Source organism: Coregonus clupeaformis, chromosome 23, assembly GCF_020615455.1.
Source record: "Coregonus clupeaformis isolate EN_2021a chromosome 23, ASM2061545v1, whole genome shotgun sequence".
Taxonomy (NCBI): Eukaryota; Metazoa; Chordata; class Actinopteri; order Salmoniformes; family Salmonidae; genus Coregonus; species Coregonus clupeaformis.
The window spans coordinates 18,874,358-18,900,560 of record NC_059214.1 but is presented as its reverse complement, the minus strand read 5'-3'; the positions used below and the strand labels follow the sequence as shown (position 1 = coordinate 18,900,560).

General features: G+C 43.8%; 1 protein-coding gene across 7 annotated transcripts in view; it reads right to left on the bottom strand.

Annotated features, from left to right (window-relative positions):
• LOC121536833 (plakophilin-4-like) overlaps positions 1 to 26,203 on the bottom strand; it is a 129,299-nt gene that overhangs the window by 77,844 nt on the left and 25,252 nt on the right. For 6 of the 7 annotated variants that reach the window (XM_045206558.1, XM_045206554.1, XM_045206556.1 and 3 more), the window contains exon 2: positions 13,992 to 14,131. In XM_045206558.1, the coding sequence (XP_045062493.1) occupies positions 13,992 to 14,126 (135 nt within the window). In that variant the 5' untranslated portion in view covers positions 14,127 to 14,131. Of the gene's footprint in view, positions 1 to 12,987; positions 13,410 to 13,991; positions 14,132 to 26,203 lie in introns of those variants that run through there. The other variant, XM_045206557.1, reaches the window with a different exon arrangement.

Sequence of the window (26,203 nt, the reverse complement as noted above, 5' to 3'; positions counted from 1 at the left end):
CCACGCTCTATTCCCCATCCCCACCTCCACTGGGGCTGCCTGCCTGTACGGAGGAGATCCAGTGCTTCATGTATGGAGGCAGAGCAAACTACCCTCGGCCTCTCCCTCTCCAGGTCTTTCTTGCCTGAGCCGGGTACTACAGTGCCTTCAGAAAGTATTCACACATTTTGTTGTGTTACAGCCTGAATTTTAAATTGATGAAATGTATAGTGTGTCACTGGCCTACACACACACACACACACACACACACACAAACAATACCCCATAATGTCAAAGTGGAATTATGTTTTTTTTAATGTTTAAAAATGAAAAGCTGAAATGTCTTGAGTCAATAAGTATTCAACCCCTTTGTTATGGCAAGCCTAAATAAGTTCAGGAGTAAAAATGTGCTTAACAAGTCACATAATAAGTTGCATGGACTCACTCTGTGTGCAATAATAGTGTTTAACTGAGGTCCCTCAGTTGAGCAGTGAATTTCAAACACAGATTCAACCACAAAGACCAGGGAGGTTTTCCAATGCCTGGTAAAGAAGGGCTCCTATTGGTAGATGGGTAAAAATAAAATAAATACCCATCTACCCATACCCTTTGAGTATGGTGAATTTGTTAATTACACTTTTGATGGTGTATCAATACACCCAGTCACTACAACGATACAGGCATCCTTCCTAACTCAGATGCCGGAGAGGAAGGAAACCCCTCAGGAATTTCACCATGAGGCCAATGGTGACTTTAAAACAGTTATATAGTTTAATGGCTGTGATAGGAGAAAACTGAGGATGGATCAACAACATTGTAGTTACGCCACAATACTAACCTAAATGACAGAGTGAAAAGAAGGTAGCATGTAGAGAATAAAAATATTCCTGTTTGCAGAAAAAAAAAAAGAAAAGTACTTTATGTCCTGAATACAAACCATTATGTTTGGGGCGAATCCAACACAACACATCACTGAGTACCACTTTCATATCTTCAAGCATGGTAGAGGCTGCATCATGTTATGGGTATGTTTGTCATCGGCATGGACTAGGGAGTTTTTTAGGATAAAAAGAAACGGAATAGAGCTAAGCACAGGCAACATCCTAGAGGAAAACCTGGTTCAGTCTGCTTTCCAACAGACAAATACCCTTTTCAGCAGGACAAGAATCTAAAACACAAGGCCAAATACACACTGCAGTTGCTTACCAGGATGACATTGAATGTTCCGGAGTGGCCTAGTTACAGTTTTGACTTAAATCTCCTTGAAAAGCTATGGCAAGACTTGAAAATGGCTGTCTAGCAATGATCAACAGCCAACTTGACAGATCTTAGAAGAACAAATAAAAAAGTTGTACAATCCAGGTGTGCAAAGCTCTTAGAGACTTACCCAGAAAGACTCACAGCTGTAATTGCTGCCAAAGGTGATTATAACATGTAATGACTCAGGGGGTTCAATACTTATCTAATCAAGATATATTAGTGTTGTATTTTTCATGATTTTTTCTTTTACAAATGTTCAAATTTTTCTTCCACTTTGACAGAGTATTTTGTGTAGATCGTTAAAAAAAAGGACAATGAAATCAATTTTAATTCCACTTTGTAAGACAACAAAATTTGGAAAAAGTCAAGGGGTGTGAATACGTTCTGAAGGCACTGGAAATAACTGGCCCTCTCCCACCCTGCAGCCAAACACTTAAGGGTCGCCAGCTCATCCGCCCCTCACTGCATCTTCCACTGCATCTAACTATAACTACAACATCCTACTCAACATCAATCTCCTCATCTTTTAATATTTTATGTCTTTAGGCTCTCTCTATTGTACATTTCAACAGGAATTTCCACAGGGATTGGTTATTATGAACAGTATGAAGCCCATGACAAATATGGATCAAATACATTCATAATTAGCTTCTCATACCAGGCCGTTACTTGTCGCGATGAGCGCCGATCTATTGAAACAAGGGCAAAGACTACACGGCCTAAAAGAAGCGTATATTACAGGCCTTAAATAGAATGTCTCTAGCTATGGTCTCCATGTATAATTAATTGTGTTTGCCGAGCGTGGCTCAGTCAGCCGCGGAATGGGACACATCTATTCAGCTTAATGATGTGACGCGTCAGGACAACGGCTGCGGTAATGACCATTAAACAAGGCCTGTGCTTATTGATCTCCTGCGGCGAGTGGCAGAGGCGAGGCGGCGGGGGCCCTCTTCCCCCCTCGGTCTGTGCCAGGCTTAGTGGAAAGAGAGTTGGAGACAATGGAGGCCGTCCTGTACCAACATTCAGGCTCTGCTCAGCTCCGTTCATTGTTCGGCATGACAATGAGTGTCAGTCTGCGAGCCTGACGGCCCAGTACAAACAGATGACACTCCGCCATGCCCCAGGTTGCACGCCCCTCGCAGACGCTTAATGGAAAGTGACAAAACGGGAACTCAAAGCTCCAAGCCTGCCCTCTGCTCAGTCTGTCCTGCAGCCTCAGCCCCTCACTCCACCTACTGGTCTACACTTGACATCCTAAAATAGCACCCTATTTCTGTATTAATTTAGTCTTTATTTATCCAGGAAGTCCCATTGAGAGGTGCCTTTATAGTACACTACTTAACACTAAATGTCATATTCTCTGCTGAAAATGAAATTCTCTGAAATTGAACAAGTAGGAATTAAAGAGTTAAGTGGTATCGGTCACTTTCAAAACCACATAAAGCATTAGAAAGACTCCAACACTGGCATTGTAACTTCATACCAGAGAGGAAGATAGTCTTTGGCCCTATAGGCCAGGCACAGTGAGGTCACAACAATGCTATACAGGCTTAACTGTGTCTGTGTATTTTTTGTAGCAGAGTCATCCTGTATATAGATTTATAGGGCTCTGATTAGAAGCTGCTGATCACTTCCACTCCAACGGGCTGTCCTCCTCTCCAGGCCTGATTGAGCCATTATGTTCTGAGGGCTAGTTTGGGTGACGCTGGCTTGGCCGCCTTGGGCCAGAATAAGTCAGAATTGATGGGCTTTGGAGCGCTCTTTGTCGGCCCTCAAACATCAGCTCCGACATACTAATCACGCACTTATGCCGAGATATAAATATCTCAGCGAGCGCATGCAAATATGAACCCATAAGGGGATAGTCTAGCCCCAATGTTCTACAGCAGGCTCCTCATGTCCTGGGCCAGATCCACACTATGTCTGATCCAACAGCCCCAAGCAACCTCCTCACACCACTCCACAGTGTTGTGGGGCTTTTAAAACATTAAATTCCACTCTCCTTACATATTTTTACACTTAATTGAGGCAGTAATGACACAAGAAGAAGAGACAGAAAGGTTGGAGAGATAGTGAGAAGGGAGGACGCAGGGATTCACCCCGGTGTCTGGTGGAGAGAAACATGTGGTTAGTGCCGGGAGCTAGGCGACTGGCTCAGCACAGTTTTGTGGGTCTTTGTGAAGTGTGAATACGCACGTATTTTCTGTACTCCTGGCTGGGACAATAGAGTTGGAATTGGATTGCATTGGGGAGGCCCAATGAGAGGCAGAGACAGAGGTGGCATGTCCCTCTCCTAGACACGTCCTCACTGTCTGCTCTACTGTAGAACAGAGACAGGAAATGACAACATATGGCATGTGTCAGCATACTCCACATCTCTTCCTCAAGTGACTGCAATTTTACCATCCCAGAGCAGCCAAGGATTTCAATATATTTTATGCAGCACTTTAATGCATATCTAATGCGTTTGTAACATGATGGGTAGTGTGACGGAAAGCATTGAGTGTTACAGATGTTCTTGGAGTTCCTTTGCAAGGTCTGACATGCCACGTAGTAGCAGCAGTTGTAATCCTAGTGTACTTCACACTTTTCTACCCCATTGCCATGACAGAAGAATATAATCAGAATCCATCATCATCATAATGGGGTTTGTTGAAATTTCTAAAGCCACCATCTCAAACTGACGATCATGCGGAGAGCAACTGTAACAATAAGCATCATCAACATGTTGACAGGAATAAACAATACCTCCTGCTACAGCACAGCGGGGTGTTGTTCATAGGCATCTTCTACAACAATCAAGATGATGGAAATCAAAGGAAGTCCATTGGTATATTGTAGCAATGCTGCAGACATGAGGTACACCTGGAAGTGAAGCTATAGTGTACTTTAGAAGACTACTAGTTGACTTACTAAATTAATAGTAAACTAATGGTAGACCTTTCAATGTGGGAACAAGTGCAGTCCCTTTTTTCAACATACCTCCTACCTGACTTTAGTGAAGGAGAGAGTACTGCACTCTACCCACCCCCCGACAACACACACAGTGAGTTATATCACAGCAATCTGTGCTTCAGCCCTGGCAGCAGAGGACGTCCAAATCCCTCTATTAATTAAAACTAGAGAACTTATCTGACTTTTCATTTCTCACTTCTTCTCTGTGCAGCCAAGTCTCTATGTGATGGTGCACAGGCCCAGCAGCACTCAGAAAGAGTTGTGCGTCCCAAATGGCACCCTATTCCTTTTATAGTGTGCAGTACTTTTGATCAGCGCCCATAGGGCTCTGGTCAAAAGTAGTGCACTATACCGGGAATAGGGTGCCATTTGGTGTTCAAACTGGGCTCTGCTCTGATCCAGGCACTGTAAAAAAAGAGGGCACAGACTCTTGTCATCCAAAAGGCCTGCAGGTTCATTTAAAGTTACTAAGGCCGATGGATATGTCCTTTACCGGGGGTTGAGGAATCCTCTGGAAACATATTTGTTCATTAAGTGGCAATGGAGCTTGACAGTCCTGCTCTCTAGCAGCAGTGTGTGTGTGGCTGCTAACGTATTCTGATGAGGCCTACGACATAGCTGAATGTGGGAGGGAGGGAGGGAGGGAGAGAGAGGTGAGGAGAGAAAAAGAGAGAGAGGGGTGAGGAGAGAATAAAGAGAGAGAGGAGAGCGAGAGAAAGAGAGACAAACAGCAGAGGTGAAAGAAGGGCTGGAGGAGAGGAGAAAAATCACCTTGGGAAAAACACTGAGACGTGGGAGGAACAAGGTACAGGTTGGCTGTCACAGGCATTTGTAAGCAATAAGCATAACACAATGCTACCAAAGACAACAAGAAAATCAAAGCACCGAACAAGAGAACCGATTTCAAGGCCCCTTAAAACATAACTTAGAAAGGTCATACCTTAATCTATAAACCTCAACAATATGAAGAATTTAATCAAATGTTATTGAATGCTATTCATCGCTTTATGTTCCATATGTAGTATTTTCATGTGTAGAGAACAAATCACTCTCCAACAGATCTCTTCTGATATTGTGTCAACAAAGCTCTCTGATGCCAGTCTATGTAAAGCATCCCACTGGGCACAGACATCAATTCAACGTCTTGTCCACGTTGGTTCAACGTAGTGGAAATAACGTTGATTCAACCAGTGTTTGCCCTGTGGGATGGCATTAAAGGTCTCCTCTAAACTGTACATACGGTCCTCAGTGCTCGAGCTTCTCACATAGATTACCAATGAAGGGGCTGCATTAGCAGCAAGCTGGCTCAGTGGATTCCACCAACACTTGGACCAGACTCTGAAACCCAGACTGTCTGCATCCCAAATGGCACCGTATTCCCTATATAGTGCACTACTTTGACCATGGCCCAAAGGCCATGGCACCCTATTCCCTACATAATAATAATAATACATTATTATTATTAAGTGGGTGCTTATATTTGTCCTATTTCAATTGAATTGGAAATGTGTTTTTTGCATATTCCAACTCACAGGTCACAGCCAGGGTCTTCCCTACACAGTGCACTACAGAGAGAGGGAGAGTAAACCCAGTCTGCTCCATCTAAAAGAGGATGCCTCTAATCTTACTTTGCATTTTAACAATGGCTGATTTTTCACAGAGGGAAAAAAAAAGAAGACAGAGATTGTACCACAGAGAGGATTTGGACCGTTTTATAGCATTTTCTCTCCAAAAACCACAAGATTCTCTATATACTGTGTTTTGTAAACTACATTCCAGAAGACAACTTTTGCATCCCAAATGGCACCACATTCCCTATATAGTGCACTACTTTTGACCAGGGCACAGAGTGCAGTTTGTGACTCAACCAATATTCTCCAAGCTCACTCCCCTCCCTGAGCCTGATGGTAGTTGTGTAGTTCTGCCTGGCTGGCTGCAACTGGCTACGGATGATGCCTTCTGCAGCTGAATGAAAGCAACACAAAAGGCAATATGTGTGTCTTTTAGAACCAAACAAAGATACAAACACTGCCGAAGAAGGGCAATCATACCCCCACTGCCATTCATCTGGGCCTCACGAACATAAATGTACTCTGGGAGATCGATAGCTAGGTATTTTCCAAGTTGTGGCTCCAGGCACGATCTCTCTATGAGGAGAGTTATCTAGAAACTTGAGATCCTGGCTGCTACTGCAGTGGAAAAAGAGATGGATGGAGTCTACCGACCAGCAGTGTTAGTTCAGCCTACCTCAGTGCTAGTTGGTGGGAGAGTCAGAGCCTTGTGCTGCTGAGAGATGGGTACCTCAGAGAGCTGCTAGAGCTCATGGGTAATCCACCCCGGAACTGTGTCGGCCTATTCCCGCTACTCTGCCTTCTGCTCTTCCTTCGGGATTCCGAGGACAAACTGAATTGTGAGGACAGCCAAGGCCTAGTCCTGTATACCATCCTCCTCCCATGCTGCGAGAAGCCTCTCATTGGTCCCTGTCGCGCTGGTCCTTGTCACGCTGGTCTCTGGTCATTGGTCTCTGGTCATTGGTCTCTGTTCATTGGTCTCTGGTCATTGGTCTCTGGTCATTGGTCTCTGGTCATTGGTCTCTGTCATGCTGCTGCTGGTGCTACAGATGCCCTCCTGCCTACTACTGATGACACTGATGATGATAACAGCGATCGATATTAGGAAGGAAGAAGAGGGTTGTCCCTGAGCTGGGCTGGGTTTAAAAACAGACAGGCCTGTGTGTGCCAGGGCCGGCCCACTGAGCCCGTGCACACCGCTCCTCTGGGGTCTTCATCATGTCACTTTGGCAGCAGATTATTTGCCCTCCCTTCTGCAAGTCAGTCAGTCTCCGCAGTGACGGCATGCTGCTGCTAAACAGCATACTGTCTGCAGCAAACTAATCTGTTCTCTCTATCCCCTGCTCTCTATTCTATTTCATTTGTTATCCTATTTTTAACTGTGCATTGTCAAAAAAGTACCCGGAAGTAAGCATTTCACTGTTAGTCTACACCGGTTGTCTACGAAGCATGTGACAAATACAATTTGATTTGATTTAATTCTCTCAAGTCCCATAGGAAAATTGCGGCGAGATGGGCTTCCATTTTTTCGGACTATAATTGAGGCGGGAATGCTTATGCTTCCAGATTTCTCCTTGCCTGTGTCACAGCAGTAACAGCACCAGGGAGGAAAGAGGATATAAGCCTAGGAGCTAGCTAGCTAGTGGAGAAAATCACCAATCGATTCCAATTAAAGACCTTTGTTCAACTCCAGAGGTGGAACCGTGTCTGCCAGCAGTGCAATTTTAACCTTTCTCCTGCTTTTCACCAGCAGCATATGTAGAAAGACAAATCCTGCCTTTTAGTCAACTGCCAAATTATTATATTTCTTTAACTTCTCCAGCTTCAAGTAAGAAAAGTCCTTAGAGATCACTTGGAGCATTTTACCAGAAAAAAGAATGGAGGAAGCATTGCATTGTGATCTCAAGAGGGCAATTTATCAGCCTGCTTTTCATTGCTTAAGGAGCAATTACATTTTTAGCACGCACAGCAAGGTCACCCCCCTGAGCAGTGCTTTACTACAACACACACCAGGCCGTGTGTGTGTGTGTTTGTGTGTGTCTGTGTGTTTGTGTGTGTCTGTGTGTGTGTGTGTGTGTGTGTGTGTGTGTGTGTGTGTGTGTGAGGCTGAGCCAGACGTAGGCAGGGTCATAATAAGTGTGCCCTGGTCGGCCAGAGAAAGCAATTCAGCAGACAGATTCTTCATGTGTAATGGACTCTAAAAAAGCAAAGTAGGAACATTCCACGGCTGTGTTTTCTAAGAGGCGATGAGTTGGGAAATCATGTGGTGCAGTGCCTGAGAGGCCCATTCTGCCAGTCTCAGTGGTGCCGTTAGGCATGCCTGGGCACATTACAACTGTTCACCAGGGGCACTCTGCCCCAGGACTGGCAAGGCTGAGAGAGCAGCATCGAAACACATCAACACACAAGACCAGGGTTGTATTCATTAGGCACCAAATGGAAGAAAATTGACTGAAACATGGAAAAGATCTACATGAACTTGTCCAATAAGAAACACTCATTTTCCTTTTTCGTTATGAAACATTTTGCTACGTTTTGAAAATGGTGTGCACTAATGAATATAACCCAAACCAGTTACGCCACTTACACCATATGAGTGAAACAACCATGGTGGACTGAAGTCAAAGCTTCCACTCACCATCACCGAAGGGAGAAAGCACAATGAGCTACTTATCCACCTAGCCTCTTTTCCCTGTGACTGATCCTCTTATCACAGTAAATACATCCAACGTCCCCGAAGAGTAATGGCACTGGACGTAGGGAAGGATAGAGGGATGGAGGGAAGGGGGGGTTCTTGGTTTCCTTATTTAATACACAAAGAGCTTAAGATTGTCTAAACACCGGAGTCACAGTCTATGTCCCAAATGGCACCCTATGCACTACGCTCTAGTCAAAAGTAGTGTACTTTATAGGGAATATGGTGCCATTTGGGACGCACACACAGAGTGGGATTAGCGGTTTCAGTTGAGTTGACCTGAGGGAAGAAGCCTGTGTGAAATGGACAAGAACTCCCCTGTCAGCTGTTACGTAACCACTGTTGACCACAGTTAGCAGGCTAGCAGCCACACACACAGTTCAGAGTTACAGCCCTATCAGAAGGTTGCGCGTGAGCTGACAGCGAGCGAGGGGTGTGTATCAGAAATGGGATTTGTAGTTGGACTGATGGCGTATTAACACCGGCTAATATTTCCTGTGTGTGAAGTGTAGTGTTGTCAGCGAGCCATACAGAGTGTGTAGGCTGCGTCCCAAATGGCACCCTATTCCATTCGGAAAGTATTCAGACCCCTTGACTTTTTCCACATTTTGTTACATTACAGCCTTATATTGTAAATATATATATTTTATCTACACACAATACCCCATAATGACAAAGCAAAAACAGATTTTTTAAATGTTTGCAAATGTATTTAAAAAAATGGAAATATCACATTTACATTTTTACATTTGTAGTCATTTAGCAGACGCTCTTATCCAGAGCGACTTACAATTAGTGAGTGCATATATTTTTCATACGTATTCAGACCCTTTACTCAGTACATTGTTGAAGCACCTTTGGTAGCGATACAGCCTCGAGTCTTCTTGGGTATGACGCTACAAGCTTGGCACACCTGCATTTTGGGAGTTTCTCCCATTCTTCTCTGCAGATCCTCTCAAGCTCTGTCAGGTTGGATGGGAGCGTCACTGCACAGCTATTTTCAGGTCTCTCCAGAGATGTTCAATCGTGTTCAAGTCCGGGCTCTGGCTGGGCCACTCAAGGACATTCAGAGACTTGTCCCGAAGCCACTCTTGCATTGTCTTGGCTGTGTGCTTAGGGTCGTTGTCCTGTTAGAAGGTGAACCTTCGCCCCAATCTGAGGTCCTGAGCGCACTGGAGCAGGTTTTCATCAAGAATCTCTGTTCATCTTTCCCTCGATACTGACTAGTCTCCTAGTCCCTGCCGCTGAAAAACATCCCCACAGCATGATGCTGCCACCACTACGCTTCACCATGGGTATGGTGCCAGGTTTCCTTCAGACATGACGCTTGGCATTCAGGCCAAAGAGTTCAATCTTGGTTAAATTAGACCAGAGAATCTTGTTTCTCATGGTCAGAGTCCTTTAGGTGCCTTTTGTCAAACTCCAAGCGGGCTGTCATGTGCCTTTTACTAAGGAGTGGCTTCCGTCTGGCCACTTTACCATAAAGTTGGAGTGCTGCAGAGATGGTTGTCCTTCTGGAACAGAGGAACTCTGGAGCTCTGTCAGAGTGACCATCAGGTTCTTGGTCACCTCCGTGACTGAGGCCCTTCTCCCCCCCGATTGCTCAGTTTTGCTGGGCGGCCAGCTCTAGGAAGAGTCTTGGTGGATCCAAACTTCTTCCATTTAAGAATGATGGAGGCAACGGTGTTCTTGGGGACCTTCAATGCTGCAGACATATTTTGGTACCCTTCCCCAGATCTGTGCCTCAACACAATCCCGTCTCGGAGCTCTACGGACAATTCCTTCGACCTTATGGCTTAGTTTTTGCTCTGACATGCACTGTCAACTGTGGGACCTTATCTAGACAGGTGTGTGCCTTTCCAAATAATGTCCAATCAATTGAATTTACCACAGGTGGACTCCATTCAAGTTGAAGAAACATCTCAAGGATGATCAATGGAAACAAGATGCATCTGAGCTCAATTTCAAATCTCATAGCCAAGAGTCTGAAGACTTATGTAAATAAGGTATCGTTTTTTTGTTTTTAATATATTTGCAAACATTTATAAAAACCTGTTTTTGCTTTGTCATTATGGGGTATTGTGTGTAGATTTATGAGGAAAATGTTTAATTTAATCCATTTTAGAATGAGGTTGTAATGTAACAATGTGGAAAAAGGGAAGGTGTCTGAATACTTTCCAAAGGCACTGTAGCTAGTGCACTACTGAGGTGCTATTTAGGTTTTTATTCAGGACATACTGCTCCTGGAGCCACTACAGAGAGTGGTCTTATCTCGCTCTCCCTACAGAGAGATAAGAACATTAACGTCTGACCTCTAACCTCACCACACACACACAACCTCCACATAGAAAGTCTGCTGAAAAACCCTCCACTCTATTCCGTTTAGAAAACGGAAGACTTCGTCGTGACATTTCAAGGGTTAAGTCAATAATCCGACGCGTCGGGCTGTGAGAAGCAGCCAGCTATACGGCTCACCTTCTGCTTTACCGGTGAGCTGTCAGAGGCACTAGCGACGTAATCAGGCACACCGCCTAACATGCCTTCCGCTCTCTCCCCCCGCCGACAGGCAGCCGCTATCCTGCATGGAGCCGAGGAGCGAGCATGACTAAGATGTGTGTGTACATTAGAATCCAGAGGATGAAAAATTATATGCCTTGGAAAACAAAGAAACCATTTAAACCACACACACACACACACACACACACAATAATGTTTGTGGTCCTCTGTAGCTCAGCTGGTAGAGCACGGCGCTTGTAACGCCAAGGTAGTGGGTTCGATCCCCGGGACCACCCATACACAAAAAAAATGTATGCACGCATGACTGTAAGTCGCTTTGGATAAAAGCGTCTGCTAAATGGCATAAAAAATAAAAATAAAATAAAAATAAAAATTTTGGTGGTCTCCTTGGCTAGCGTTCACCCCTCCCCCGGGAGACCCCACAGGAAGCACGCAGGGGCACAGCGTGATCAACAGAGAGCTCGTTAGTGGACCTGCCTTCCCCTCATATTCATTAGCACGCGACGGGAGGGAGAGGGGGTATTATAATGCATGCTCAGCTCAACTGTCTCTTTGTCTCCTGTGAATGGCACCACACCACTCAGTATTCAGTGGGGACACTACTGAGGCATGGTCTGCGTCATGGTATGCGTCCCAAATGGCACCTTATTCCCCATGTAGTGCACAACCTTTGACCAGGACCCATAGACCAGGGCTAATGGAAGTCTAGAGGCTAGGCTGGGCCCCAACAGGACAGGCTATAAGAGGGACTTCCCTACGTCCCTTTGACCCCACTCCATCCTTATCAGACAGTCGTTTCCAAGCAGCTTCAAATAGGCCCAGTTGTAAACGGCTAGGCTACATTACAGCTTGAAGAATTCCTCTCTGGTTGTTGACTTGGTTACACCCGGAGAGGAGGAGTCTGGATGAAAGCATACAGAAACTTCCTCCTCTTTTCCTGCTTTTCATTATTGCAGGGGATTATTCTACCCTTCAGCCATGTACAACATCCCCTAGTAGATGGTTACACTGAATCAGCCAACTTTCCCCTACACATCACATTGGAGTAGGAGTACCCTTCTTTTCTCACACATTCTCCCACATTTTCCATTTTGCATTTACTAATTTAAGGGTAGACTAACATTTCCCTGTGCGGATTCACTGTGTCTAACTAAAACAGAGTGATCACAGATGTATGCAGAGAGACGTTTTATATGTTTCATTTCATATAATGACTGTGTTATTGTCTTAAGGCCACAATACCGTGCTCCAGTGCTTATTACGTATTCACAGGGATAACAATAATGTGGCAGAAAAAGCATTCAGAGACAAAGGCTTTCTCATTATTGCTGAATTCACAGAAAAGGAGACGTTGACTGGCTGAGTGACATACTGTGGCTTCCCTCCAGTCTCCAGTTCCATTCCACTCTAGATGAAATTGATTTTAAAAAGTAGGTCTTAGATTATCTCCAAAACACCCCTTCGTCTAAATACAATTTTAGCACGATAATAAATATGAGAAAGAGAGAGAGCGCGTGTAAAGTTAATTAGAAAAACTGTTTGAGTGTGTAAGGAGAGAAGAAATCTCCTAAAGTCTCTGAGTGAGATGAGTGTGAAAGAGCGGAGCAAAAAGAGGTAGGTTGTAATAAGCCATTATGAATGTGTCCCACCGATGGCGGGTCAAAGTACACTAACGAGGGAGCAGCAAAGCCCGGCTGTGTCCCAAATAGTACCCTATTCCATATGTAGTGCACTACTTTACACCAGAGTCCTATGGGCTATTTGGGACGCAACCCCGGTAATAACTAGCACTTCAAGTCTGACAGCCCAAAAACCCTCACATTAACACCAAACACACTCTCTGGTTCATTAGCAGTCAGGAGCAGAGGAGGCACAACTGCAAATGAACAACGAATGCACTCAAAAAAATCTTGGCCAGACTGTCCTTGTTCGGGCAGAGTGGGATGAAGAAGTACAGGGAGAAGTTTTAAGAGAAAGAGAGAGGGGGGGATTTCTAGCATATGGACTCACCAGGCAAGGACTCATCATAAGCCTGTCCACAGGCGCAGGCTAGCATGTTTACAGCAGGCAAGATCCCTCGAAGGTCTGTTTCCCCACAATCACAGGAAAGACTCGTGCAGAACCAGGAAAATAACTACTATCCCAGCAACGACTGTGACATCCAAGGCACCCGGCTTCCTCCCTCCTTGCCTCCGTCTCTCTCCCCTTAACTCCAGTCTCTCCAACTCCCTTTCAACACTGTGAGGACGGATTAATTTACACTCTCCCCAATCCCAAACAAGAATTCCCTCCGAGGCATGTCTCACCCCGGCTACTCTCTCTCCCCTCTCTTTCTCACTCGCTGTCTCCCCTGACTGACTTACTGCCTGCCTGTCCTGACTGACTCCAAGGAGGAGCGGCAGAACAGAGGAGCACTATGGGGGAAAGAAGTGACATTGACAGGTGCTCTCCAATTGAACCCTCCTTCCTGTTGACTTGGGTAAACAACGGGAGTGTGGAGCGCTGCCATGGACGGCGCGAGGGATGGAGCGAGCGAGGGAGGGAGGGGTGTGAGTCAGAGCGTGTCCTTATACAGATGGCTCATCTCTCTGTTTGCACTAGATGGATCTCTTGATTGTGAACGCACTGCACGGCTGGGCACAACTTAGTCACCATTTACAACCTACCGCCAGCTAGGACCACCTGCCAATGGTCAAAGGTCAGAGCATTCTTAGCTATTTCTCTGTGTTCTCAAAAAAGTAAATACTGCCTCGTTTTGCCAAAAAGGCATTTTCTACAGTAAATCGGGGCCAGTCCTTTAGTAGCTTAACGAGATAGTAACAGTGTTCATACAGTGTGGGTGTTAAGAGTGCAGAGAAAGTACAGCATGACTACCTGCTCTCGAGCAGTGATACAATATGAGAGGTAATGAGAGGTGTAACAGAGGTTTGTGTACCTGCTCTTTGGCACACAGGTGTGACAAGAGGTATTTGGGCAGTGATACAGTAAGATGTGTGTTATGGAGCTTCCAGTACCTGCTCTTTGACGGATGCCAGGATGTTGTTGGCGGTGCTGTCAGCCTCCATGTTTCGGATGGTGTGTTGGGCTCCCTCTCTGATGGTCACCAGAAGCACCTCCTCCGTCGATGGGCTCTGCTCAGGAGCTGGCATTCCTCCTGCAGGAACACACACAATCTGGTCACCCAATACGCTGCTCTGATACATACAGTACCAGTCAAAAATTTGGACTCACCTACTCATTCAAGGGTTTTTGTTTATTTCTACTATTTTCTACATTGTAGAATAATAGTGAAGACATCAAAACTATGAAATAACACATATGGAATCATGTAGTAACCAAGAAAGTGTTAAACAAATCAAAATATATTTTATATTTGACATTCTTCAAATAGCCACCCTTTGCCTTGCTGATAGCTTTGCACACTCTTGACATTCTCTCAACCAGCTTCACCTGGAAGGCTTTTCCAACAGTCTTGAAGGAGTTCCTGCATATGCTGAGCACTTGTTGGCTGCTTTTCCTTCACTCTGCGGTCCGACTCATCCCAAACCATCTCAACTGGGTTGAGGTCGGGAGATTGTGGAGGCCAGGTCATCTGATGCAGCACTCCATCACTCTCCTTCTTGGTAAAATAGCCCTTACACAGCCTGGAGGTGTGTTGGGTTGAAAAACAAATGGATAGTCCCACTAAGCCCAAACCAGATGGGATGGCGTATCGGTGCAGAATGCTGTGGTAGCCATGCTGGTTAAGTGTGCCTTGAATTCTAAATAAAATCACAGACAGTGTCACCAGCAAAGCACCCCCACACCATAACACCTCCTCCTCCATGCTTTACAGTGGGAACAGTCCTGTGTAGCTCAGTTGGTAGAGCATGGCGTTTGCAACGCCAGAGTTGTGGGTTCACTAACTGTAAGTCGCTCTGAATAAGAGCATCTGCTAAATGACTAAAATGTAAACTACACATGCGGAGATCATCCGTTCACCCACACTGCGTCTCACAAAGACACGGTGGTTGGAACCCAAAATCTCCAATTTAGACTCCAGACCAAATTACACATTTTAACCGGTCTAATGTCCATTGTTCGTGTTTCTTGGCCCAAGCAGGTCTCTTCTTCTTATTGGTGTCCTTTAGTAGTGGTTTCTTTGCAGCAATTCGACCATGAAGGCCTGATTCACACAGTCCCCTCTGAACAGTTGATGTTGAGATGTGTCTGTTACTTGAACTCTGTGAAGCATTTATTTGGGCTGCAATTTCTGAGGCTGGTAACTCTATTGAACTTATCCTCTGTAGCAGAGGTAACTCTGGGTCTTCCATTCCTGTGGCGGTCCTCATGAGAGCCAGTTTCATCATAACACTTAATGGTTTTTGCGACTGCATTTGAAGAAACCTTCAAAGTTTTCCGTATTGACTGACCTTCATGTCTTAAAGTAATGATGGACTGTTGTTTCTCTTTGCTTATTTGAGCTGTTCTTGCCATAATACAGACTTGGTATTTTACCAAATAGAGCTATCTTCTGTATACCCCCCCCCCCCCCATTAATTGAAATGGATTCCAGGTGACTACCTCATGAAGCTGGTTGATAGAATGCCAAGAGTGTGCAAAGCGGTCATCAAGGCAAAGGGTGGCTATTTGAAGAATGTCAAATATAAAATATATTTTGATTTGTTTAACACTTTTTTAGTTACTACATGATTCCATATGTGTTATTTCATAGTTTTGATGTCTTCACTATTATTCTACAATGTAAAAAATTGTAAAAATAAAGAAAAACCCTTGAATGAGTAGGTGTGTCCAAACTTTTGACTGGTAGTGTACATGTGGACATGTGTGTGTAGTTGTGTACACATGACCCAACCGATGGCATCCCCACACCATCGGCACAGTAGACAGAGGCAATAATACACACAAGCACACATGCTTGCACAGAACCCACCAAGCAGACATGATACACAGTATGGCTATATAAATATTAACTGAAGATACTAAAACAGTAGGCTAACACACACACACACACACTTAAAACACACCCACGCATGCCAGATGGACCATTCCAAAGACAGTCACAAACACTGAGTCAATTCCATATGGCCTTGAGGCAACAAACAACTTCAGTGATGACTTGTGTACAGACTCATAAAAAATCCAAACCCCAACTCCAAACACACTAAATCTTCAAGTGAAGTCCAAAAAGGACATTTGAATTCCAAGAAAGCCCACAATTCCTAGAGCGTACAGCGGCACAACAGTGGAAAATGCTGTACGCTCCTCGCTCCTGGGCATCAGGAGTGAAATGTAAAAGTGCACAAAATAGTTATGGCCTCATGACAGGCCAACCACCAGAGGAATGCAAGGGGAGGCAGTTTCTGATCCATTTTTACATGAAGGAGCCTGTTTAGCCAAACAAGGTGTTTAAGCACCTGAGCCGTAGCCGGGCTGAGAGCTCACAGGGCTGCCACAGGCTGAGATAAGACAACGGGCTGAGGTATAATGAGGGGGTGCTGTTGGGGACTTTGGGGAAACAGGGATGTCACAAGGACTTTTACTGCTTCTTCAATCCTCCACTGCTGCTGTCATCTGGTCTGAAAGCTACAGTAGAGCCAGTCCCAGTGTGGCCTAGACAGAACAGGAGCATGTTGAGGTATGGGACCCAAATGACACCCTATTCCCTATATAGTGCAATACATAGTATAGTGCCCTATATAGTACACCAAAGTGCTCCATGGGCCCTGGTCAAAAGTAGTATACTAAATAGGGAATAGGGTGTCATTTGGTAATGGTGAGTATATTTCTTAATAATTTCCTAATTTCTTTTTTTTTGTGTGTATTGTTTTTTTTATTGCTAGGTATTACTGCACTGTTGGAGCTAGACACACAAGCATTTCGCTGCACCTGCGATAACATCTGTAAATCTGTGTACGCAACCAATAAACTTTGATTTGATTTTGAGTCAGTCTCAATCTCCTCTACGGCGAATTGCAGTCTGGATATTGGCTACTGGGGAGCGTCATTAAACCATATCCTTATTTACACCACGAGAGCTCCAACCCTCCCAGCATAACTCAATAAGACCTCCATGAAACTGTCTCTTTTTATATGCCTCATTCATTATGGCAGTCAGCTGGTGATTGGTGGAGTTGTTCCGCTGGCATATTATGCCAACAGAGCCATGCATTATTGAGGCTACTGAGTACAGTACTGCACTGGATGTGCACCACACACCTAGTACAGGAATCATTTAACGCAAGCTTACAGCCAGCCAGCCAACAGAGAGGCCCATTGGGCTGTTTACAGTAGAGATAGGCTCTGATGGGAAGCTCCTGTCCGGGGAAGACAAGCCAGTCTGGGAGGTCCCCGAGATAGTCGAACAATATGTGAACCGTGGTATTCTGGGTATTTCAAGGTCGCAGCAGATCGGATCACGTGTGGGTATCGGGTGGCAGACAGGGAATATTACTATTAGTATTACAAGCATGCTGGTAGCAGGGTCATAGCCTTTACACCTCACAATATATAGATATACTTTGTAATGTAGCAGGGAGGAACAAAATGTTTTCCTAGTTGTTACACAGTGTTACTCTTTTGTCTCAAGGAGAGTATCTTGCCTTTAGTTCCCATAACATGGAGCAGTGACAGGAATCTAGAGAATCACAGTTCCAAATTGAGTGTGCTCTTCCTTGCCAAGTCAAGATGGTTACAAAAACAAGAGCAAAAAAAAGTAGTCAGGGCTCACTGTAGGTTTCTGTTAATACCCTATATATACACAGTACTCTGAAAGGATTCAAAAGAATGCTATTCAGCTAGCATGTCCCAGTCACTGAGAAAAACATGTCTGCTTTTGTCACAAAGTATGGAATGGCCTTTGTTCATGGAGCTCCCTTGAAATGAATAGTATGACATTTTTATGGACAACATGTAACATAACTCTTCAATACACAGATGAGTAGAGCCAAAGCAACCGCTGTAAATTCAGATTGATACACAGTAAGACTGAAACTACGCAATTAGATAAGTCATGACACATTTCCATGTGCAGAAAATCTACGTTGGAAAACTGCCCACTAACCAGAGTGGGGAAAACACACTCTCAGAAAACCAATATGCTTCCACAAACCAAATCTGCGGCCACCTAAAGCAAAAGGAAAATTGTGATTTGTATCTTATCTTACTGAAATTCCCCATCCTATCTGGGACAGGACTACTTAACCTCTCTCAGCTCGGGGTTCTCCATTACTAAGATCAGGCTCCAGAGAGTGTTGGACATACCACAACTCTGCTGCACACTACTACTACTACTGCTATTACAACAACCTGGAAGTTAGAGCAAAGCTGCTGACCCAGCAAGTTCTTCAGGATTACCTCCATTGTTTCCCTTCAAAACGAGATGCAAAAAGAAGTATTATAATAATGAACCGGAGCCTTGTGAAAAGCCCCCATGCATCAGGTCTCTGTAGGGTTGTTTGGCGTCTGGTAGTTTCAAAGCAAAGCTAGAGGCTGCCTGCCAAGTAACCAAGATGCAAAGGGAGTCAAACACAATCAGCGCTGCTTTAAAGACTGTAATTAGGATAATGCCTCCAGGACAATACCAGGAGTTCACAGGATCCAGGTTAAGTCACTCAGAACAAAAAGATGGGCCAATGTCATTATGAACCTGGTCATTTCCTCTGGCTAAGCCCAAGACAAACACAGTCAATAAGACAGACAGACACTACTAGGACCTCCAGTGGGACTTCAGTGTCAATATTTAGGGAGGATTATTGCACCTTCTGTGTGTGAGTCAAAACACACCATCACAAAATTAAATCTGTCTGGAGTAAGGAGCTTTCCCTAGATGACATCCCCCCATTACACAGGCAGAAAGATGGGTACAGACACACAGACAACTGACCCCTGGTCAGGTTATCCATTTCTTCTGGCCAAAACACTGGGCTAATTTGACTTCTCCCCGCCATCTACTGGGCACAGGATATACACTAGAGCTGGAAGTGCACTCAAGGGTCAAGGAATCAGCAAAACAATGAGCATCTGTAAACGCTACTAACCAGCTACTAACTGGCTGCTCGGCTAAGCAGCCTTGACAAGACAAATACAAATCCTATTTCCTAATCATTAAAATCCTCGGCATCTCTAGCTCTGCCAAGAAACCGCTTCGCATGACCCCACCCGGACTCCCGCCAACGCCAACCAGGTCACATGGTCTAGTAGTCCAGTCAGTGACCTCATAGTCCAGCCACTCTTCCAAGCTTCTATTACGCAATCGAGTCCAGAGAGCACAGAATTGTGTCTGCACCGCAGCAGGGAATGGTCAATGTGGTGGGAAGTTGGGAATGGGAAGGGGTTCAAATGAAAAGGTAGAGCAGTAGTCTAGCAGATCAGTGGAGAATATGTAATGGGTCTAGACTAGGGTTTAGAATTTTCCCGGTATTTTACAAAATGTTCCATCCCGAGAATAAATCACCTCTCCCGGATAACCCGGTATTTCCCGCCAAAACCGGAAGTATCATTCAAAAGCATATACAGTGCATTTTGAAAGTATTCAGACCCCTTGACTTTTTCCACATTTTGTTAGACTTATTCTAAAATGTATTAAATAGTTTTTTCCCCCTCATCAATCTACACACAATACCCAATAATGACAAAGCGAAAACAGGTATTAAGACATTTTAGCAAATGTATTAAATATAAAAAACTGAAATACCTTATTAACATAGGCCTCATGTAGCTCAATTGGTAGAGCATGGCGCTTGCAACGCCAGGGTTGTGGGTTCGATTCCCACAGGGGGCCAGTATGAAAACAAAATGTATGCACTAACTGTAAGTCGCTCTGGATAAGAGCGTCTGCTAAATGACTACAAATGTAAAATAAGTACTCAGACCCTTTGCTATGAAACTCTAAATTGAGCTCAGGTGCATCATGTTTCCATTGATCATCCTTGAGATGTTTCTACAACTTGATTGGAGTCCACCTGTGGTAGATTCAATTGAGTGGACATGATTTGGAAAAGGCACACACCTGTCTATATAAAGGTCCCACAGTTGACAGTGCATGTCAGAGCAAGAACCAAGCCATAAGGTCGAAGGAATTGTCCGTAGAGCTCCAAGACGGGATTGTGTCGAGGCACAGATCTGGGGAAGGGTACCAAAACATTTCTGCAGCATTGAAGGTCCCCAAGAACACAGTGGCCTCCATCATTCTTAAATGGAATAAGTTTGGAACCACCAAGACTCTTCCTAGAGCTGGCCCCCCGGCCAAACTGAGCAATCGGGGTAGAAGGGCTTTGGTCAGGGAGGTGACCAAGAACCCGATGGCCACTCTGACAGAGCTCCAGAGTTCCTCTGTGGAGATGGGAGAACCTTCCAGAAGGACAACCATCTCTGCAGCACTCCACCAAATCAGGCCACTCCTCAGTAAAAAAGGCACATGACATCCCGCTTGGTTTGCCAAAAGGCACCTAAAGGACTCTCAGACCATGAGAAACAAGATTCTCTGGTCTGATGAAACCAAGATTGAACTCCTTGGCCTGAATTCTAAGTGTCACGTCTGGAGGAAACCTGGCACCATCCCTACGGTGAAGCATAGTGGTGGCAGCATCATGCTGTGGGGATGTTTTTCAGCGGCAGGGACTGGGAGACTAGTCAGGATCGAGGGAAAGATGAACGGAACAAAGTACAGAGAGATCCTTGATGCTATAGCCTACCGCCATTGCGCATTCGCTCTTCTTTCAAACTACCAGTGAGTTCTATTGGCTGCTGCATTTCACATTAAGCAAACAAGAGCTTGCGTCCCTCTTCGAAGTCTATTGGTATAAGAAATGCTAAAAACAAATTATGTCCAGCAAGCTATTCTAGTCTAGATTTTCCTGCATGGGACTACAAGAGCTAAGGAGCGTTTTTAAAGGAGAGAGGCCAGCGGAACACAGGTGCGTGCGTATTGCGCAAGAGACAGAGGCTATAAGTTAGAAGCTTATTATGCATAACCCCTCCTTCATTAGCTAAATAGAAGGCTAATAGTGCATTGAATGTATTACCTGAAAGAAGTAGGCTAGGACATCTATATATAGGCCTATATATCAATCTTGAAGACGATTATCTATTTTGGATGCAATTTGAATGGAATTGATGGAGCGAGAGAAAGACTGCGAGAGTGTTCGCTCGTGCAATGATTTAAAGCAATGATATAGGAGTGTTTTAAAACTCTGCAGCTGCAATAAAATAAAAAAACGTTACAATTAAAAAATAAGGTGACCCCTGAAAGCCAGACGTGCATTCAGTCTTTATATTACTTTAGCATAGGCTATGCTGCAGCAAATGTAGGTCTACCGGTCACAATTTAAAAAAAAAGTTACTATGATGAGATGATAGGTCTACATACTGAGATGGGCTGTCGGTCCCCACCCTGAGCGTTGATGATTCATCATGCAGTGACCAGAGGGAAAGCCGTAGAGAATCCAGATTTAGACATTGCATATAATTGTAGAGTTCCATTTCACATCATGCTGTTCATATAAATAATTTCTTATAATTTACTGGTTTCTCTGTTATTTATCCCGGGAAAAGGGAGTGGTTTTGGGCGGTAAATCTCAATAACCAGGTTCCTGCCATTCAACCCTAGTCTAGACATTAATGGGTGACTTTCAAATCCTCTGCATGATACTTTATCTGGCTGCAGAAACCTCTTTAAAAAGAGATTATTTGGTGCTTTTGTATACTTTTTAGCCAGAAGTTCTGAAAGTAGCACTCATGAGCCAAAAGTGATCCCAGAAAATTGCATACTACATCACATACAGTTGAAGTCTGAAGTTTACATTCACTTAGGTTGGAGTCATTAAAACTCATTTTTCAACCACACCACAAATGTATTGTTAACAAACTATAGTTTTGGCAAGTCGGTTAGGACATCTACTTTGTGCATGACACAAGTAATTTTTCCAACAATTGTTTACAGATTATTTCACTGTATCACAATTCCAGTGGGTCAGAAGTTGACATACACTAAGTTGACTGTGCCTTTAAACAGCTTGGAAAATTCCAGAAAATGATGTCATGGCTTTAGAAGCTTCTGATAGGCTAATTGACATCATTTGTGTCAATTGCAGGTGTACCTGTGGATGTATTTCAAGGCCTACTTTCAAACTCAGTGCCTCTTTGCTTGACATCATGGGAAAATCAAAAGAAAATCAGCCAAGACCTCAAAAAAACATTTGTAGACCTCCACAAATCTGGTTAATCCTTGGGAGCAATTTCCAAACGCCTGAAGGTACCACGTTCATCTGTACAAACAACAGTACGCAAGTATAAACACCATGGGACCACGCAGCCGTCATACCGCTCAGGAAGGAGACGCGTTCTGTCTCCTAGAGATGAACGTACTTTGGTGCGAAAATCGTACTTTTTGGAGAAATGTCCTCTGGTCTGATGAAACAAAAATAGAACTGTTTGGCCATAATGACCATCGTTATGTTTGGAGGAAAAAGGGGGTCGCTTGCAAGCCGAAGAACACCATCCCAACCGTGAAGCACAGGGGTGGCAGCATCATGATGTGGGGGTGCTTTGCTGCAGGAGGGACTGGTGCACTTCACAAAATAGATGGCATCATGAGGAAGGAAAATTATGTGGATATATTGAAGCAACATCTCGAGACATCAGTCAGGAAGTTAAAGCTTGGTCGCAAATGGGTCTTCCAAATGGACAATGACTCCAAGCATACAGTTGTGGCAAAATGGCTTAAGGACAACAAAGTCAAGGTATTGGAGTGGCCATCACAAAGCCCTGACCTCAATCCTATAGAAAATGTGTGGGCAGAACTGAAAAAGCTTGTGCGAGCAAGGAGGCCTACAAACCTGACTCAGTTACACCAGCTCTGTCAGGAGGAATGGGCCAAAATTCACCCAACTTATTGTGGGAAGCTTGTGGAAGGCTACCCAAAATGTTTGACCCAAGTTAAACAATTTAAAGGCAATGCTCTCAAATACTAATTGAGTGTATGTCAACTTCTGACCCACTGGGAATGTGATGAAATAAATAAAAGCTGAAATAAATCACTCTCTACTGTTATTCTGACATTTCACATTCTTAAAATAAAGTGGTGATCCTAACTGACCTAAAACTGGGAATTTTTACTAGGATGAAATGTCAGGAATTGTGAAAAACTGAGTTGAAATGTATTTGGCTAAGGTGTATGTAAACTTCCGACTTCAACTGTATATGCTATATGTTGTTTCATATTATAATGTTACATATTACTATATGTCACTATGACCAATTTGTGATAGCACTGTTGTTACAGGCTATATCGCTAGGGGGCCTTTTCCTGGTTAAATAAAGGTTAAGAAAAAACTGGTCACGAGACTGAATGCCACGTGGCTGACAGTAATAATACGCATTGGACCGTCAGTCAACCAGAGGGAAGAGAAGAACTGTGGAGAAGAAGGCTTCATAAGGCTGATTGACACCCAAATTAACCAGGTCACATTTGTTGAACAATGAAACGTGGAAGGGAAAACCAGAGCTCAGATATAATTATACATTAGCCTGAAATGCAGAGGCAGGCAGTCTCAGCAGAGCGGCAGTTCAAATGCTGATTGCTCAGTCTTCAACCATAAAGCATGGGAAATCAAACAGCTCAAATAGAGTTGTGAGCTGACTCGCGCTAGCTACTCACAGCAATGGGAATGAAAGCCGACCACAATATGGTGCTCCCCTTACTTTGCCTACGAAATTAGGTCAGATTTTTTTACTTACACCACATTTTAGATATAAAAATCTACACTAGTATTAATTAAATATATGCTGTATTTGATAATTGGACCAACAACCCTCGTACAGGTCTACTTCAGCCACAAGGCAAAAACTAAAGCTGATAGCACATTATGCAGAAGTCCTAATAAATGTGTTATATTGGCCTGTTTAACATTCCATTAAAACTCTTGGCCCCCCCAATCATTGGTTCCTCTGGACTTCTTAAACCGGCACGAGGGCAGCAAACAAAGGGCATAATTAACTCCTCTAGAAGCCTACTGATTGATGCCTTGGCCATGTGCAATAAAGAGCTTGTAGGGAACCACACCTCCATTACACAGCACAAAGTAGCCACAGTAATGTCCTCAAACACCCACAAAGCTTAATTGCCTCTTTCAAATAGCATATTGACTTAGCTAAATAAAAGTGATATTTTTGGTCTCTGGTTGCCTTTTCAGACTTCACTAAGCATGGTCGATACCATATTTCAGCGCTGATAAACAAACCCCAAAAAATAACAGACATGAATTATAATTCTACGTCGGGCCAAATAAAGTATATATCAAGACTGCAGCAAGAATGCAACATATTTCTTACCAAGTAGTTGTCAGAGACATATTCTGAAAGCCCCAGCCCAAACTATTACGCAGACAAAGCACATATGCGTAGACTGCTGACTATAGTTAAAACTAACTACAGTTGCTGATGTAATTTGGTTTTTAAAGCATGTGTTAAACACAAACAAGTTCAAGTGAGCCTCTCATACTTTACAACATGGCCTAGGCCCTAGAGCACACACACCCTGCAGAGACAATTTCATGTCATACTATTTTCTTTTAAAATCTCCCAGTACAATAACACATGAATTCTACTGAGATTTATCCCACATCAAAGATTCAATATGAGACAGGCATGTGTTTACATGTCATTGTACGTACACACATGTGTGTGTATATATATATATATATATATATATATATATATATATACACACACACACATATATACACACATATATATATATATATACACATACATATTTACACATACACATATATATATATATATATATATATATATATATATATATACACACACACACACACACACATACATACACACATACACACACACACTACCGTTCAAAAGTTGGGGTCACTTACAAATGTCCTTGTTTTGAAAGAAAAGCAATTTTTGTCCATTAAAAGAACATCAAATTGATCAGAAATACAGTGTAGACATTGTTAATGTTGTAAATGGCTATTGTAGCTGGAACCTGCTGATTTTTTATGGAAGATCTACATAGGCGTACAGTGGCCCATTATCAGCAACCATCAGTCCTGTGTTCCAATGGCACGTTGTGTTTGCTAATCCAAGTTTATCATTTTAAAAGGCTAATTGATCATTAGAAAACCATTTTGCAATTATGTTAGCACGGCTGAAAACTGTTGTGCTGATTAAAGAAGCAATAAAAAAACGGGCCTTCTTGAGACTAGTTGAGTATCTGGAGCATCAGCAATTGTGAGTTCGATTACAGGCTCAAAATGGTCAGAAACAAATAACTTTCTTCTGAAACTCGTCAGTCTATTCTTGTCCTGAGAAATTTAAGCTATTGTATGCGAGAAATTTCCAAGAAACTGAAGATCTCGTACAACGCCGTGTACTACTCCCTTCACAGAACAGCGCAAACTGTCTCTAACCAGAATAGAAAGAGGAGTGGGAGGCCCCGGTGCACAACTGAGCAAGAGGACAAATACATTAGAGTGTCTAGTTTGAGAAACAGACGCCTCACAGGTTCTCAACTGGCAGCTTCATTAAATAGTACCCGCAAAACACCAGTCTCAACGAAAACAAGGACATTTCTAAGTGACCCCAAACTTTTGAACGGTAATATATGTATATATACACACACACACACTCAGCAAAAAAAGAAACGTCCTCTTACTATCAACTGCGTTTATTTTCAGCAAACTTAACATGTGTAAATATTTGTATGACCATAACAAGATTCAACAACTGAGACATAAACTGAACAAATTCCACAGACATGTGACTAAGAGAAATTGAATAATGTGTCCCTGAACAAAGGGGGGGGTCAAAATCAAAAGTAACAGTCAGTATCTGGTGTGGCCACCAGCTGCATTAAGTACTGCAGTACATCTCCTACTCATGCACCAGATTTGCCAGTTCTTGCTGTGAGATGTTACCCCACTCTTCCACCAAGGCACCTGAAAGTTCCCAGACATTTCTGGGGGGGAATGGCACTAGCCCTCACCCTCCGATCCAACAGGTCCCAGACGTGCTCAATAGGTATGGGATCTGGGCTCTTCGCTGGCCATGGCAAAACACTGACATTCCTGTCTTGCAGGAAATCAAGCACAGAACGAGCAGTATGGCTGATGGCATTGTCATGCTGGAGGGTCATGTCAGAATGAGCCTGCAGGAAGGGTACCACGAGGGAGGAGGATGTCTTCCCTGTAACGCACAGCAT